Here is a 16,813-nt window from a genome sequence, read left to right as displayed (position 1 = left end):
TTTGCAAAATGTATATAATGAGCGAGTACATCATGAATTCATTTTCCAAACTGCCTTTTTGTCTTATCCCGAATCACTACGGTAGTACACTTATAATAAGTGCTTATATTCGGACTATTCTAGCCTGTTACACATACCTGCGTGAAACTTAAAGTAGCTCAGGTAAGAATGTTCTTCTGCGGTATGCGTGCTGTTCTGTTTATTAACCGCCGGAGCGCCAAAAGTTACATGGTGTTGCTTTAATGCTTTAACATTAATAAATTAGAGTGATATGATTATATAATTATCAACTGGCTGAAAGCTGTTGGTTTTGTGTGTGGTACAATAGAAGAAGGCCGTAATGATTTCTGTGAGTGTGTATGTGATCGTGCTCTGTCCACATGAGTGAGCGCTTGAATGAACGCAAGGGATTCAAATATTAGTCCGTTTATTATAACCAAGTGCAAGCAGTTATTAAAAATATTCATGCAAATACGGGCGTTTTTTCCTCGGGTGATTTGTATTTGATGTCATTGTAGGCTACTTAACATGTCCTAAAATTGAAAGCACCGGCACATGTCAACACCACATCAGATTAGATGACGTCTCATGTAAAAAGTCCACCGGATCTTTCAATCGGAATGACAAAAAAGTGTACATGTAAACGTGGCTAGTGTCTCTAGTGCTTGAAACTGGCGAAATTTGTTAAATCCAAAACATGTAATTTATGCAGGGCTCAGTGATAAGTTTTCTTTTTTTCTTTCTATGAGCCCAGTTGGAACAGTGGCTCTGCCACAAAATAGAAGTAATTGTTTTCATTGTTTTGTAACCTTGTTTTCTAATAAATAAGGTTTTGATGACTAAAACTTTAGATACCTGGGAAATTTTACTGTTCTTGTTTCCCATTTCATTACCACAGCAACAACTACTGCTTCAAACATTATTAAAGACAAGATTCACGACAGTAACTCTAAAAAAGTAAGTAGCTCAAATAAATACAATAAAACAAAGATGCAATAAAATAAACATTTGGGGGTGTGTGCACAGAAAACCGCCTCTCAAACAGCAGACGAGTACTGAATTGAGTTTTTTTCAACATAGTCTTGTGTTATTCTTTAAAGTTAAAGCTAACAATTTTGTTTGTCATTCTCACATAAATCCAAGGCTGTATTAATTTCTTTTTTAAAGACAAAAAGGATAATTTCCAATCTACTCATTCACAGCGGAAGTGGATAATGATTTATATTGCCAACTTCCATAAAGGGCAAAAAAAAAAAAAAAAAACACGTAAGGGGACGTTCATACAGAATGTGCTGCTTTTCCATTTTCTGTCTTTTTTTATTTTTATTAAAAATGCAAAACATTTTTTTTCCCCATTTCTGTTATTATCATTGCTGTTCTGCTGCTGTTTTGTGTTTTGTGTTAACCTTATGTTGTATGTTTTCCATTTTCTATCAACATGCATGAATTTTTTGACCATTGCACTTGCATCTTGATTGTTTAGCAGTGCTTGACATAGTGGTCTAAAAATGTGTCGCTCCAAATTAAAAGTAGTTCATCTTTAAAAAAGCTACATCTACATCATTACACTGATAAGCATCACACTTTTTTTACATGCAAAAATGTGCTCTGTGTGAATGGCCCCTAAAACAGTAAGCTGCTTATAAGCTACATTATTTCTGGTGTATATCTTGAATTATTTTCGGAATGATAAGCATTAGGAATCATGTATTTTTAAAATTCAGAAAATGATGGGAAATGCACCTTCTGATTTTGACAGTCTTATTAGGTTGTAAAACGCAATGTGACCACCCACTAACTCTTCTGTCTTCTTGCAGCCATTATAAAACACAGCATATCATGCACACTGGTGTTGTCTACTTTATCTTAAATATGTTTGAAATATTTGAAAAAACAAAATTAAAAGTAAATTAACACAAAAAAAACATAAAAAATTGTTGATTGCCAGTGTACTGACTGATAAAATGTAACTGTAAATTACTTTGGACCATCTGTCAAATGAAAAATTTTTTAAATGCCAACATTATTTGTAAAATCAGTGTTATATTGAAATTAAATAAACGTTATAGTCAGTCCTTAAAAACTGACACTTATTTAGAAAACATAATACATAAGCACAAATATCCGCAAGTACAATCTAAATTACAAAAAAAAAAAGGAACATGAATAAATTAGGACACTCTGGAGTACAAAAAGAAACAGAGACCCCTGAAGATCCGCATGTTGGATGGAACTGTTAAAACAGTCATGGTGGATGACTCAAAAATCGTCAGTGACATGCTAATGACCATCTGTGCCAGAATAGGTAAGTTAGTGTCCATATGAGGAGTGAAACTCCATTCTGCCTGCTTTTTAGTCATTTCTAGGCCAGATCTCTCCTGGTTTATATTATAGATGGATAACAGGTCTTATCAAGTCGTCTGGATTATCTCACTGTACTCACTGAGTGCTCTCACCACTGGGGTACCACAGGGTTCAGTGATCAGACCGCTGTTTTTCTCTATCTACACCATTCCACATAAGATAATCATCCAGTCACATGGGCCCTGTTTTCACTTGGTATTAAGATATTTTTTGGTGATCCAATAAGAAGTGGTCAGTGCTAAATATAGGTGGAAACAGGGTCTAAAACATTTTGTGATCAGATTACTAAAACTACATTTGGATGTAGTCAGTAGCATTTAAGATTATGAATGGAGGTCTGCAACAATACTTAATGGAGGTCTGATTATTACCCTTGAGGAGCAGTTTGAATGCATTGAGAGAGTAATACACTTCTGGTTTCTCAGGCATCACAAACTATGACGAGTACTCGCTGGTGCGTGATGTGGGAGAGGAAAAGAAGGAAGAGACCACGGGGACACTGAAAAGAGACAAGACCCTCCTGAGAGATGACAAAAAAATGGAGAAACTCAAACAGAAACTTCACACAGATGATGAGTGTATGTCGCTTCCTGCTTACCATGAATAAAATAAACATTGATGCATGTTGTTTGCTATTTTAGCAGGACTTCAAAACAATGCATACAGTGTATTCTCAACCTGTTCACTCCAGGGAATTTAATAGTGACAAAATGCATATTCTGATGTATTCTAGATTCTTGCTGAGTGAATTTCTTTACTCCGCGCTCTGGCTAATCCGTTAAAAATATATATATATAATTACATTTTTGGATTTGAAAAGAAATTCAGAGGTTTTTAAGATAATGAGAAATGAAAATTCAGTCAGGTGTTTCCAAGCTTTTACATGTGGATGATATTTTGGAATGTAGTTGAATTTACTGATGTCAGAGCTGTATTTCAACAGTGAATTGGTTGGATCATGGGCGGACGCTGCGAGAGCAGGGTGTAGAGGAGTCTGAGATGCTGCTTCTCAGAAGAAAGTTCTTCTACTCGGACCAGAATGTGGATTCCAGAGACCCAGTACAGCTCAACCTGCTCTATGTGCAGGTAAATACCACAGAACATCATCATAAACATGTCCTAATGTAATTTGTAAATTAAATGATATCTCTCTAGTTTTTGTCCTTCGTGACAAAGCATTCTGTCAGTTACTTCTGTGGCATTTATATGGGAGAAGCTACTGTACACTCACTTTGAAATCTCATTGGTCTAAAATCCCAATCTACATAACTGTATTTTAAAGGGATACTCCATTCCAAAATGAAAATTTTGTCATTAATCACTTACCCCCATGTCGTTCTAAACCCATAAAAGCTCCGTTCGTCTTCGCAACACAATTTAAGATATTTTGGATGAAATCCTGGAGGTTTGAGACTCTCCCTTAGACTGCCAAATAAATAACAGTGTTAAGGTCCATAAAAGGTATGAAAGTCGTCATCGAAAATACCATCTGCCATCAGACGTGCAATCTGGGTTATATGAAGCGACGGGAACACTTTTTGTAAGTGAAGAAAACAAAAATAACAACTTTATTCAATAATTCCTTTGTCAACGGTCTCCTCTGTGTCTCTCATTATCACCGTATGCTGTGTATGCTCTTCTGTATCATCCACGCCACAAGGATGCGCTGTTTCTACATGTATTTCGCTTTGATTTGAAATAAAACAGCGCATCCTTGTGTACAGAAGAGCATACACAGCATACGGTGATAATTGACGAACACGACGACGAACAGAGCTTTTACAGGTCTGGAATGACATGGGGTAAGTGATTAATGACAAAATTTTCAATTTGGAATGCAGTATCCCTTTAAAAATTAAAAATTGGCTGTAATTGTGATGCTTTGTGCATCGTTTCTCTTTTAGTGTAGACAAGTTACTTGTTGCTAGAAATGTATCATGCAGTGTCTGCTTAGTTATGTAAGGTTGTTGCTAATTTTGTTCAAATTCAATTGTCCCAGGCCCGTGATGACATCCTGAACGGCTCCCACCCTGTCTCCTTTGATAAGGCCTGCGAGTTTGCTGGATACCAATGCCAGATCCAGTTCGGAGACCACAATGAGTCGAAACACAAACCAGGATTCCTTGAGTGAGCTCAACACATTCTATTTATCCTTGCCTTACCAGTATCTGTGAGTGTACTGCTTTAGGTGCATAGAACCTTCTTTACTTGGGTTGTTAATGAATTAAAATGTTTAATCACAATTTAATCACCTAATTATTGGTAGTTAATGCCATCAGAGCCTTCAAAACCAACAGATTCTGCATTTCTCAAACTGCGTGAGAACAGAAATGCAAACACTAAACTCAAACTTACCTCTGTTTCTATGAATAATAACCATGTTTCATGTGTGCATGATATTTCACATTTCAGGTTTTTGACTAAATTACATACAGTACAAACAGAACACATGTGACTTTTGTTAAACTTCCAGCACTACTATTAATCAGCCGTCACTGTACTGGATTGAGTTGTAAAATCTTGTTTTATACATCAGTTCCCAGCACAAGCTACTGCTAAAATCACCAGTCCAGATTGCTTTAATTCTCTAAACATTAATTAAAATAAAATCACTTAATGCTTCCTGTCTGTCTCATCCAGTTTGAAAGAATTCTTGCCCAAAGAGTACATCAAGAACAAGGGTGAGAAAAAGATCTTCCAGGTGAGGTCATGCAGGTTATGTGTAATTTATTTTTTCATTTACATACATTTACATTTAGTCATTTAGCAGATGCTTTTATCCAAAAAAAAAAAAATTCAAAAAAGAAAAAATATACAAAAGCTCACATATACCAAAACACAACACACAAAAAAAGTTCTCTTTTTTTTAATAATATAATAAAAAAAAAAAAGAAAACAAATAGAATTTAAAATAAAAAAAATTAAAGAATAGAATTAGAACAGAGTGCATTTTTCATACCCATATTAGGACTATGCATTATATGAATTTTAATTTAATGATAAACTCGTCTCTTTGGCACACAAAAACTGCCAAAACATGACAGAGATTGAGGCCAAAGTCAGCTACGTCAAACTGGCCAGATCTCTGAAAACCTATGGAGTGTCCTTCTTCCTAGTCAAGGTAAAGATCTCACGCTTTATCTGAGCTCTAATATTAATAAATGGCGCCCTGCTTTCTTGTGTTAATGGTAATGTTTATTCTCTTCACAGGAAAAAATGAAAGGAAAGAATAAGCTTGTTCCGCGTTTGTTGGGCATCACTAAAGAGTGTGTGATGAGAGTGGATGAGAAGACCAAAGAGGTGATACAGGAGTGGAGTCTGACCAACATCAAACGCTGGGCGGCTTCTCCCAAGAGCTTCACGCTGGTACCAGCACACTCCTATAAATACACACGCTGTGTTCTGATAATAACTCACACCTGACACTGTGGATATGATGTGTACTAAGGGTGGAAGAGTTCCTATGGTTCGTTTCACAGCTCTGTGGTCACCGTTTCAGCTTGATTTGGTCCATTTTGGTGAAAAATAGGATTGTTTAGGATAATAATATAATTCACCCTAAAATGAAAATTCTGTAATTTTTCATAAAATTACGTCATTTATGTCCATCCTTTGAAAATCCACACAACCAAAATGTTTAATGTACCAAAAAGTACATAAAGAAGTCATAAAAATTCTGAAGATGAACCAAAGTCTTTGGAGTGACATGAGGGTGTGTAAACCGCTTCACCCCAGTACATATGTTTGCTTTCCAAGCCAGCCTTTGTGCAGAGCGTGCTGTCCTCTAATAGTTTTGGGATGTTGCTTTGGCAGTGAGTTTATTACTTTTACGATGACTTTGTTACTTAATTTTTACCTTATGATTCAGATTAGTGTCCACAGGAAGTTTGAGTCACATTATGTTTTTAGCTCTGACATCAAGGGCACAGTTATACACAATCACTATATATCATGTGATTTATGAAGTTCGTGTATCTGACATAAACTGGCTGTTTCTAACAGTAAAATGTTTTTTAATGTTTTTTTTTTTTTATTTTTTTTTTTGGAAAAGAACAGATCATCCTCTAGCAACAGATTCCCAAACTTTTGTCAGCTGAGCCTCTTTGAACTAAAATATTTACTTTTAAATATCTTTTGAGATTTACAGTTTATATTTCAATAATCTAACAACACATTTACATGTTTATGGTTCTCTGGGTTAATAACAACATACAGGTAAACACAGTATTTTGTGTTTTTAATAAGTGATGTATTTTTATTTTAATTGTACATTTTTATGATTTAATTCAGTATTAGCTTTTCATCAACTGACAAACCTCTTTGAGTTCCCTCACAAATCCCAGTTTAGGAAACTAATAATGCCCGATGATATTTTCAGACACAAGTAGGAATGTTAAAGCTGCGACAGACCTTTAATCAGTTCCTGTTTCTTGTAATAGACTGAAGCAGTAATCAATGATGAACATTGTTTATGCATCACGAAGCACAGCAGTAATTCAGGATTTAGACTCTGGCTGCAGACTTATTGATTACATTAAATTAATTATTTCCGTCCTCCAGTTCTCTGTTACTACACACTCAGACACACTCAATACATTTAGCTTTTTTTCTTGCTGCACAGAGATCTCAAACATTGTGAATTAGAGTGGACCTATTCCATGCCTGCTTTGTAACTTCACCGTGACAGCATTTCCTCATTTTATACAGCCTAATGTATGAATGCACAATTCACTGTTCAACAACAATGACAGCACCAAGTTAATTAATCATCCGAACTACTGTTTTACTATTTAGTGTTTTATAGTTTGCTGTATTATTTACACCGTTGCTGTTTTTGTTGCCCTTTAAGTGTCCTGTCATATGTTTAAACTTTCTTCTTCAGGACTTTGGAGACTATCAGGATGGTTACTATTCTGTTCAGACCACTGAAGGAGAGCAGATTGCGCAACTCATCGCCGGTTACATCGACATCATTCTCAAAAAGGTAACATGCCATGACCAATCTCATTGTTAAACTTTAATAAATCATGTGAAGCCTGACGACATATTTTTAATTTCACATATTTTTGGACTCACCATCAGAAAGGCATGCACTCAGGTTACAAATCATATATTTATACACAAAACTGGAAACTGGCAGTCATTAGGCAGCTTTTAGGAATAAGCCACATAGGTACAATTAATACAAGATTAATACAAAGAGTGCTTTTAAGGAAAAAAATAGTAACTGGATTTGATAAAGTTATCCAGATTTAGTGCATTAAATCTTAGAAATATGCTCTTGTTCATTTTGTGTATGCAGAAAGTGTACATGTGTTTTATGCAACCATTTGTGGAGACTGATAAATCATTTTAATTTTTTTTCCCATGATGGACTATTATTGTGCAATTAACTATTTTAATTGTGCAACAAACTCTTTAAGAAATCTCTGACGAAACCTTTTCAATTACTTCAAAGGATTTATTCAAGTAAAGTCAAATTTATTTGTCTAGTGCTTTTCACAATACGTTATTCATGACGTTAATATTTATAGCATCTTAGCAGATTAAAGTTGTGTAATATAGATAAATGCGATCATACAGGCAATCAAGGTTTAGAAATTATTAGTTTATATAGAGATAACAGTATATATTGGCCTACGTGATTGATATATATCAATCTTTAAATATCTTTACATATAGAGCTATGCAATAATACAGTTTACATTTTGTGATGATATACATAATCACACAGGCGAGATTTGCAATGTAGTATGTGTTAGATGAGTGTACTGTATGTATGCAGGTATAGTAGTATGAACTATATATCAAACTTTCAATATATTGCTGGGTGATGATATAGTTTAAATTTTTCAGTGATATAACAAACAAGCAGTTGCTAATGCATACTGCTTAATGTGAGCAAATGTATTAGGTTAAGATTGGATTTACGTATAATATTTGTATCATTTGTTATTAATTATTATAGTTATTAATTTGTTTTGTGGTGACATTAGCCAGGTTTCCATCTAAAGTTGCGAATTTAACTTATGCACAAAACTGGAATATCTCATAAAACTTTTGCGAACAAGCACAGTTTCCTTCCAACCGGTCAAAGAGAACAAAATCGTCACTTCCAAATCAAAAGTAAATTACTTGCGCCTCAGAGCGAGCAGATGAAACTTAATGAATTGTTTTTCGGTGATGGATGCTGCTGTTTGGGAACGCAGTCGTGTAAGACATTTCTGGGACATTTCTTAGACATCGTCTTAGACATATATGCTGTAGAATGAGATGGGTCTGCTGGTTAGTCAGGTTTTGCCGTCTCATAGCGCAAAGTCAGATGACTTTTGATGTGCTTTGAAGAATTTATTCGCAAAATGCATTTCCATCTGCCATTTTTTTCACATCAAGCCTTTTTCGCACAAGTGAAAAACCACCTCAAGCAAGCGTAAAAAAAAATCTATTTGGCGAATTAAGGGATTTTTATTCGAAATTTGGCATTTTCATCACTCGTTTCTCATGCGATACTTCAAAATGCGCATTAAAATAGGGTGATGGAAACAGCTATTGACACAAACGGTGGTGCATTGATTTCCATGTCTCTGCCTGTCTAAGAGGACATTTCCTAGACAGAATGACAAAGGTTTGGCTCTGCAAGTCTTCTGCTGATCACACATAATCTGCTACTGCAGGTATTCAGTGGCTCTTTTGAAAACACAGGGATTTTGCAATGGGCAGCACTCCCTGACATGAGCACACTTCGCAACCATCATGCTCCTAGTTTCACAATAACCCCGTGACCCAGAGAAGAGAGATTTGCTCTTTTCGGAGTTCAGTTATTAAGCAGATCTTTTTCTTATCATATCTGTCTAATTTTTAATGGTAGTGTGATGGGTCTTTGTGGAATTGCTGCTGCTGGTTCTCTGCGGTGAGGAATTCTTCAACAAAACAAAACTTCTCACCATTCCAACAAGTAACCAAACCTAAACACACAGCACCTGAAAACAACTATATCTTCACAAAAAAAACAAACATCACTTCGGCATTTTATCTGCAGAAAAAGAGCAAAGATCACTTCGGCATGGAAGGTGATGAGGAATCAACCATGCTGGAGGACTCTGTATCTCCCAAAAAGTGAGCGTATTTTCATAGTTCATAGTTCAACGTAATATGGTGTTACTCCATGTGCTTGCATATGTCACACATCGTTTCCTGTTATAAGTCTGAGTTATGGCATTAGATCTAATGGTAACCTGTGATGTATTATGCTCCAGGTCAACAGTTCTCCAGCAGCAGTTTAATAAGGTTGGGAAGGTGGAGACGGGCTCCGTCGCTCTGCCAGCCATCATCCGCTCTGGTGCCGGAGGTCCGGAGAGCTTCCAGATGGGCTCCATGCCACAGGCCAAACAGCACATCACCAGCGGACAGATGCACCGGGGACACATGCCCCCTCTGGTCAGATACTGTATACACACACACAAACACACCTCTGAGACTATAGGAACGACCACTGAATGTGTTCTGAAGGATGGGCTCTGCTCTGAATAGTAGACATGTCTATGTAATAGTAGTCCCTCTACCTGTCAGTGCTGTTTGTTTGGGCCGTACTGTGAGCTGTCTGTGTTCTCTGTATCTTGCAGACGTCAGCTCAGCAGGCTTTGACCGGCACCATTAACTCCAGTATGCAGGCCGTGCAGGCAGTTCAGGCCACTCTCGATGAGTTTGATGCCCTGCCTCCACTGGGCACTGATGCGGTGAGATGCATTATTCATATAAATATATATCTTTTAAATGTCTCAGTCACTTTTATCATTTGCAGTAGTTGTACTTAAACCTAGTGTTCTGTTTGGGTTATTTTTGACACAGGTGAAAAATAAAAATCCTAATCTTAAGTTAGTTTTTTTGTTTTTTCTAAATGCCTTTGGTTTCCCCACAACATTGTTCCAAAAATATATATATTATATAATGTTGTGTATATTTATGCAATTATAAAAATGATTCAGCAGAAACACAAGCAGCATATTTTTCAAACATTCATGACAGATGTTTTTCAAGTGACGTTTGCATAAATTTGACCATTTCTTAAATGCTCCATGCAAACCATAAGATAGAGAAAATATCTAAATTAGCATATTAGTTTTCATGTACAAAATTAATAGGATAGTGCTGTATATTTTTCCTTAATGAAGTTGAGTCATTTTTGAACTGAGCAATCAGGTGCATTTTTTAATCAGTTAAAATATCATCTTTAAAGTTGTTTTTTCTTCTGTCTTTTTCCTGGAGGTAAAAATATTTGGTCTTTTTTATATGGGACTGACATAGCAGTAACACTTCAGATCAGGCACACTATTCACTATTAACTAGTTGCTTATTAGCATGCGTATTACTAGCATATTGGCTGTTTATTAGTACTTATAAAGCACATATTAATGTCGTCTTCTGCATGACCATATTAATTAGATCTCTGAACCTACCCTATACCTAACGTAACAACTATAACAACTACCTTATTTACTATCATTAAGCAGCAAATTAGGAGTTTACTGAATGAACGTATTCCCTAATCTAAAGTCTTACTGAAACATGTGCCAGTGATATTGACATTTCAGCTTAAGAGACTTTGATAGGATTCAGAAATTATATTATATATGCGCATAATGTGTGGAAAGAAACATTTCTGCTGTAATCTGCTGTAGTGATGAATGTATATCATGTGCTCAGTACAGTATTGATCATCCTCTCTCTCTCTCTCTCTGATGTTTAGGCATCTCAAGCATGGAGAAAGAACAAAATGGACGAGTCCAAACATGAGATTCACTCTCAGGTGGACGCCATCACTGCAGGAACTGCCTCCATGGTCAATCTGACTGCAGGTGACACTCTTTATCAAAACTAAAAACATATTAAACATCAGCTAGTGGGACGCCGGATATAGTCACATGAAGCGTCATCCTTCCCACATAGTATGGTCATGTGGTAAAATTGTCTCACTGAACGTGTCTGTCAGGTGACCCAGCAGAGACGGATTACACGGCTGTGGGCTGTGCTGTCACCACCATCTCCTCCAACCTGACCGAGATGTCTAAGGGTGTCAAACTGCTGGCGGCACTGATGGAGGACGAGGGAGCAAATGGCCAGCAGCTTCTGAGTGCTGCCAAGAACCTGGCGTGTGCTGTGTCTGATATGCTCAAGACCGCTCAGCCCGCCAGTACTGAGGTATTATTACCCTGAGTGTTTGCAGTGCAAACATGGCATTGAGAATGTGGCAAATAGTGGATGTGGTTCATTCATCGGGGGGTTAGTAGTAGAATTGTAAGGAATTTAGTGGTTGTGTTTAAAGGACTACGCCACTTCCAGAATAAAAATTTCCTGATAATTTACTCACCCCCATGTCATCCAAGATACTCATGTCTTTCTTCAGTCACAAAGAAATATAATATTGAAGGCTAAAAATGCAGTTTCAGGGAAACTCAGCCGAGAAATAAGGGACTTATCTAGCGAAACGAAAAAAAAATATATATTTCCTATACTTTTTAACTTCAAATGCCCATCTTGTCTAGCTCTGCGATGCTCACTCTGTGCATTCCGGTTCAAGACAGTTAGGGTAGGTCTAAAAACTCCCATCTCATTTTCTCACTTCAAAATCGACCTGCATCACTGTTGCACCTTTTTATTGTTGTTGTATAAGGCGTTTGACCTTTGCATGTTCACTTTGTAAAAACTGGGCATTTCTGCAGCAATGTAGGGTGATTCTGAAGTTGGAGGAGAAAATGAGATGGGAGTTTTTCGACCTGGTTCCCTTACAGTTTTTTTGGAAGAAATCAAAGTTTAAAACCTAAACAAACTCTTCCGTTCAAAAGTTTGGGGTCAATAAGATACGTTTTTTTATGTTATTGAGAGGCATCTCTTAGGCTCACCAAGCCTGCATTTCTTTGATCTGAAACAAGATTAAAACAGTTATATTGTTTTCTATTTGAGTATATTTTGTGTGTAATTTATTGCTGTGATGCAGCGCTGTATTTTCAGCATCATTTCTCCAGTCTTCAGTGTCACATGATCCTTCAGAAATCATTTTAATATGCTGATTTTCTGCTCAAGAAACATTTATTATTACCAGTGTTGAAAACATTTTTGCTGCTAAATTTTTTGTTGAAACCATGATTAATTCTTGTCAGGAATTTTAAATGAACAGCATTTCTTTTTTAAATAGAAATATTTTGTAACATAAATGTCAATCTCTCGTTTGATCACTTGAATGAATCCTTGCAGAATAAATTAATCACTTTCAATAAAATCTTGTAGAACCCAAACTTTTGAACAGTAGTGTAGCTAAAACTTTAACACAGTTTATTTTGCTGCCGTGCAAGCTGTGCTGTGTCCTCTCTGTAAATCTAGATGTTATGAGCAAATACTGCTTTAATGTTGACTTTGCTGTTATGATGTGTTAATATTCAGCCGCGACAGAACCTCCTGCAAGCAGCGGGTAATGTGGGTCAGACCAGCGGTGAACTCCTGCAGCAGATCGGAGAGTCCGATGCCAATCAACAGTTCCAGGTGTGACACACACACACACACACACACACACACTGACACTGTGACTGTAATACATTAACCTGTGTTCTCATCAGTCTGTAGGTACAGCAGCGTTCACACGCTCCAGATGGACACGCTATAGTCAAATGCTGGTAACAACACATAGAAAGAACAATTCATATTCACCAGCCAATCATACTAATGAAACAGTGATCATTATAAAATCAGTTATTTACTGGTCACAGTTTGACCTGGATTATTAAGGAAATCATATAGTCACGCTGAGCCTGTCATTGTGCCGTCCTGTCGTAATTATAGTATGTAAGATCACGGTGTGGTGACGGGTCTCTATTCTCATCCATATCCACTGGAAATCAATCTTTTCATTATCCACTGTTTCTCTGCATGATAGATTTCATCATTTAATTCTATCATAATTCTGAACTGAACCTGTAACTATCAGTAATGAATTGGTGTTTTTTCTGGGTTGAAACATATCAAAGAGCTCATACATTTTTTAATATCTAAAAGCGTTTAGTTTGCTTGGTTGCATTTAAGAGCTTAAGACAGCCAATGTAACATTTTTCTAATAATTATCAGTTACTGTTACTGTGATCATTGGCACAATATTGAAAAAAAACTGGCATTATGATACTTTTTATTTTTCTGCTATATACAGTATATATTGCAATTTGAAAGAACACAGGAATTTTAGATTACAAATAGATAATAGAGTACTAGCTATATTTGGAAATATTTGATCATTTTAGAAGTATTGGGGTGATTTCTTTGGGGGGGGGGGGGTCATCTGCACAGAATAGGATAAAATCTGGAAAAATGACTGAAGAATTTTTGTGTGAACCATCCTTTTAAAGGGTTAAATGATTCAAGACAATTTTGGGTGGTCACATAGATTTAATAAGCCTTTGCCATTTGAAAATAGCACGGAGCCATATCACAATATCAATTTTAGTTTGATATATCATGCTGGAATAGTTATGTGTAATTTACGTGTGTCATTTATGTTGGTCCATGAACTGGTGTTGTCTTGTCTCGTCAGTGCTGTTATAATGTCAAGGCTGTCCAACCGTTCGAGATATTTGATCTCGTCCATAGTGATTTAAAACAGAATATCCTGTGTATCATTGAAATAGGTCAGATAATGTTGTGTTGTGTGATATGATATCAAGGCAAGCCTGATTGTGCAAATGATGTGCTCTGCAGTATCCTGGAGCACAGTGGTGTGTCACTTTTCCATTCGTGTGTCCAAACTTTAGACTGGTACTGTATATAGAATACAGTATATACAAAAACACATTTTTTGCAATGATCACTCAAATGAGTAATCAAACACTTATAATGACGTGACAGAGATATTAATGGAGGCAGGGCATTTAACAATCTAACAGTAAACTTTATTATCCAAAATGAGTTTGACATCAGTGCACTGAACAGTAAAGTTGAAGTTTATTCAACTTTAATTCAATTAAATTCCATTCAGATTTATTCTGTTCGGGACATTAATTCACGGATTTGCGCTACTGTCTTCACACACAGATGAAAACTGACAAAAGTGTGACATAATATACCTCTGTAAATAAATACAATTTAAATTCACACCTCGCACACTTTAATGCCCTTTGAATGTAACGTGTACGTTCCCTTGGAACTAGAATCATGGTGGAATATCACGTGAAGTCCACTTCGCAGAACACTTACAGTGCTTGAATGCTGCTGCCTGAACAAGAGCCCTCCTTACTAAAGTGAAAGTACTGGCTGGTGTCACTACCTCTCGAAAATAAAGCATTTCATCCAGGTCTCCAGTAGCAAACAATGGAGCACACTCTGCCTGAAAAACTAAGTAATAACACCATTTCAAGCATTTTATCTGCATTATATGTTCTGTAAAAAAAAAATTCATATCGGTGGCATATTCGCTGATACCGATATATCGGCGACAGGCTCAAATCGGCAGATAAAATCAGCAAAACGATATATCGGTCGGGCTCTAATTCACAGTGATGGGATGAATATTTAGTCAGAGGCAGGTGAATTAGGGGGACCTTCTTGTTGTAGAAAGCATTTCTCCTGAGCATTTTGAGTTTCTGGCTCTGTATTCCTAGAAAGAAAGAAACCTTTTTTTTTTTTTTAGTACATCATGTTTTCATGATGTTTGTATTGGTGTGGTTTGGGCTCATGGATCTTAAAGTTGAAATGGTTCTGAATGTCCTGAAGTCTTTTGTCAGCTCTTTTGTAATGTAATAATATTCGAAAGAAACTCCCTGTGCTTGGTTGAAAATGTCTTATCACTCTTCACACAGCCAACTGAAGGGGAAGTTTTGTGCTACAGTCGTGTGCCTGTTTGAATGTCCTTATTCATACAGAACGCTTATCAGAACAAGTTTAACGCATTTGGTAACGTTAAGTTTAACGGAAATCATACTGATCAGGACATTTCTAGTGGTGCCCTGCCCTCTTGTTATGTACAACACTGCTTCTTCTTTATTCCTGTTCTTTGAACGAGTGTTTATAATGATTCTAGTGCTGTATCTGACAGCTTTACTGCTCTCTGTATAGCAACTAGACCTTTCATATTGTTCATTATCAAATTTACCTCTGCTGATGTGGTAAACAGTAAATTAAAATTATTTATTAGAAACTTCACAACTACTTTGCTTTAGTATTATCTCAAAACACTGATCAAAGTCAGTGCATTATAACATTCTCTTTAGTTAACCCAAAAATTACATGATGAATCGTCTTTTTTTATTTTAAAAATCATTTTCGTAACAAACTCAAGGGACATGTCTGTAACAATATTTTGAGAATGACCCATATCCTGCATCTAAATGAAGATAATAATATATATAGTGTGGGTTCGTAGATCTATTTCTGTCTAGTAACTCTTCTGGTTACACTTCTGTGACATTGTAAAACAGTACAAATACATCTGAATTTCCGAATCCGCAATCGTCCTTCAGAATACACTGATTAGATGATGTGTCTCGTCAGAACTGGTAAAGTCACTCTAGTGTAACATGTTTTGTAGATCAAATTAACATCCATAACAAGAATGCATTTTAAAATATTCACAAAAGTAAAATGTTAAAAGTCAACGTGAAATAGAAATTGCAACCAAATTTTCTTTCCTGTTGAGACAGTGAAAGTGAGGGGAAATGGAATCAATAATAAGAATTAATACTATTTTAACCTATTAGAACATATAAAATCATATAAACAAACCAAATTTTCAAACCAAACTCTCATTGTGTGAGATGTTTTTATAAATGGAGCAGCTCTGGAAAAACTGTGGGATTGAAATTGTGAGGTGTATGTGATTTTCTTCTATGCTTTAATGTTGCAAAATTAGAGCGGTAATTAATTTGACTTTAGAATGTTTTGGAAATTCTAAAATTCATATGAAATTGTCTTTTGCACAAGAAGTAGCTTAATAAAATGATTAGTTTTGAACAACTGTCTAGCAGAAATCACTAAGCTCTGGTTTTGACCTATGCTGGCTCGAGTGCAAGCTGCCATTAAAAGGACACATACTAAATACTAAGAAATTCTAAAATTCATTGTCCAATTCAACTTTTTAATCAAATGTTTATTGATAAAATTGGTAATTTTAATAATTTCAAGTAAAATGTGTTTAATTTATAACTTATTTATCCATTTGTCTAAGTCTGTGTCTAATTCAGCTTGTGTGTGTGTGTGTGTGCAGGAGATGTTGATGCAGTTGGCGAAGGCTGTGGCTAATGCAGCGGCAGCTCTTGTTTTAAAGGCCAAGAATGTGGCTCAGAAATCAGAGGATTCAGCTCAACAGAACCGAGTGATAGCTGCTGCCACCCAGTGCGCCCTCTCCACGTCACAGCTGGTGGCCTGCACACGAGTGAGCATTCACACCCGACTCATCCACAGACGGACTCGCTGA

The 16,813-nt window shown here is 36.3% G+C and overlaps 1 protein-coding gene across 1 annotated transcript in view; it reads left to right on the top strand.

Moving 5' to 3' along the window:
• tln1 (talin 1) overlaps positions 1 to 16,813 on the top strand; it is an 84,987-nt gene that overhangs the window by 33,329 nt on the left and 34,845 nt on the right. The window contains exons 3-18 of the mRNA XM_042731971.1: positions 899 to 957; positions 2,176 to 2,305; positions 2,790 to 2,942; positions 3,308 to 3,450; positions 4,364 to 4,491; positions 5,005 to 5,065; positions 5,381 to 5,485; positions 5,575 to 5,730; positions 7,247 to 7,348; positions 9,404 to 9,480; positions 9,621 to 9,801; positions 9,987 to 10,100; positions 11,111 to 11,219; positions 11,354 to 11,562; positions 12,802 to 12,900; positions 16,604 to 16,771. Of these exons, the coding sequence (XP_042587905.1) occupies positions 899 to 957; positions 2,176 to 2,305; positions 2,790 to 2,942; positions 3,308 to 3,450; positions 4,364 to 4,491; positions 5,005 to 5,065; positions 5,381 to 5,485; positions 5,575 to 5,730; positions 7,247 to 7,348; positions 9,404 to 9,480; positions 9,621 to 9,801; positions 9,987 to 10,100; positions 11,111 to 11,219; positions 11,354 to 11,562; positions 12,802 to 12,900; positions 16,604 to 16,771 (1,994 nt within the window). The remainder of the gene's footprint in view (positions 1 to 898; positions 958 to 2,175; positions 2,306 to 2,789; positions 2,943 to 3,307; positions 3,451 to 4,363; positions 4,492 to 5,004; positions 5,066 to 5,380; positions 5,486 to 5,574; positions 5,731 to 7,246; positions 7,349 to 9,403; positions 9,481 to 9,620; positions 9,802 to 9,986; positions 10,101 to 11,110; positions 11,220 to 11,353; positions 11,563 to 12,801; positions 12,901 to 16,603; positions 16,772 to 16,813) is intronic.

The sequence above is a fragment of the Cyprinus carpio genome, chromosome B10 (genome assembly GCF_018340385.1).
Source record: "Cyprinus carpio isolate SPL01 chromosome B10, ASM1834038v1, whole genome shotgun sequence".
NCBI classification, from domain to species: Eukaryota; Metazoa; Chordata; class Actinopteri; order Cypriniformes; family Cyprinidae; genus Cyprinus; species Cyprinus carpio.
This window is presented reverse-complemented; position numbering and strand designations above follow the sequence as displayed.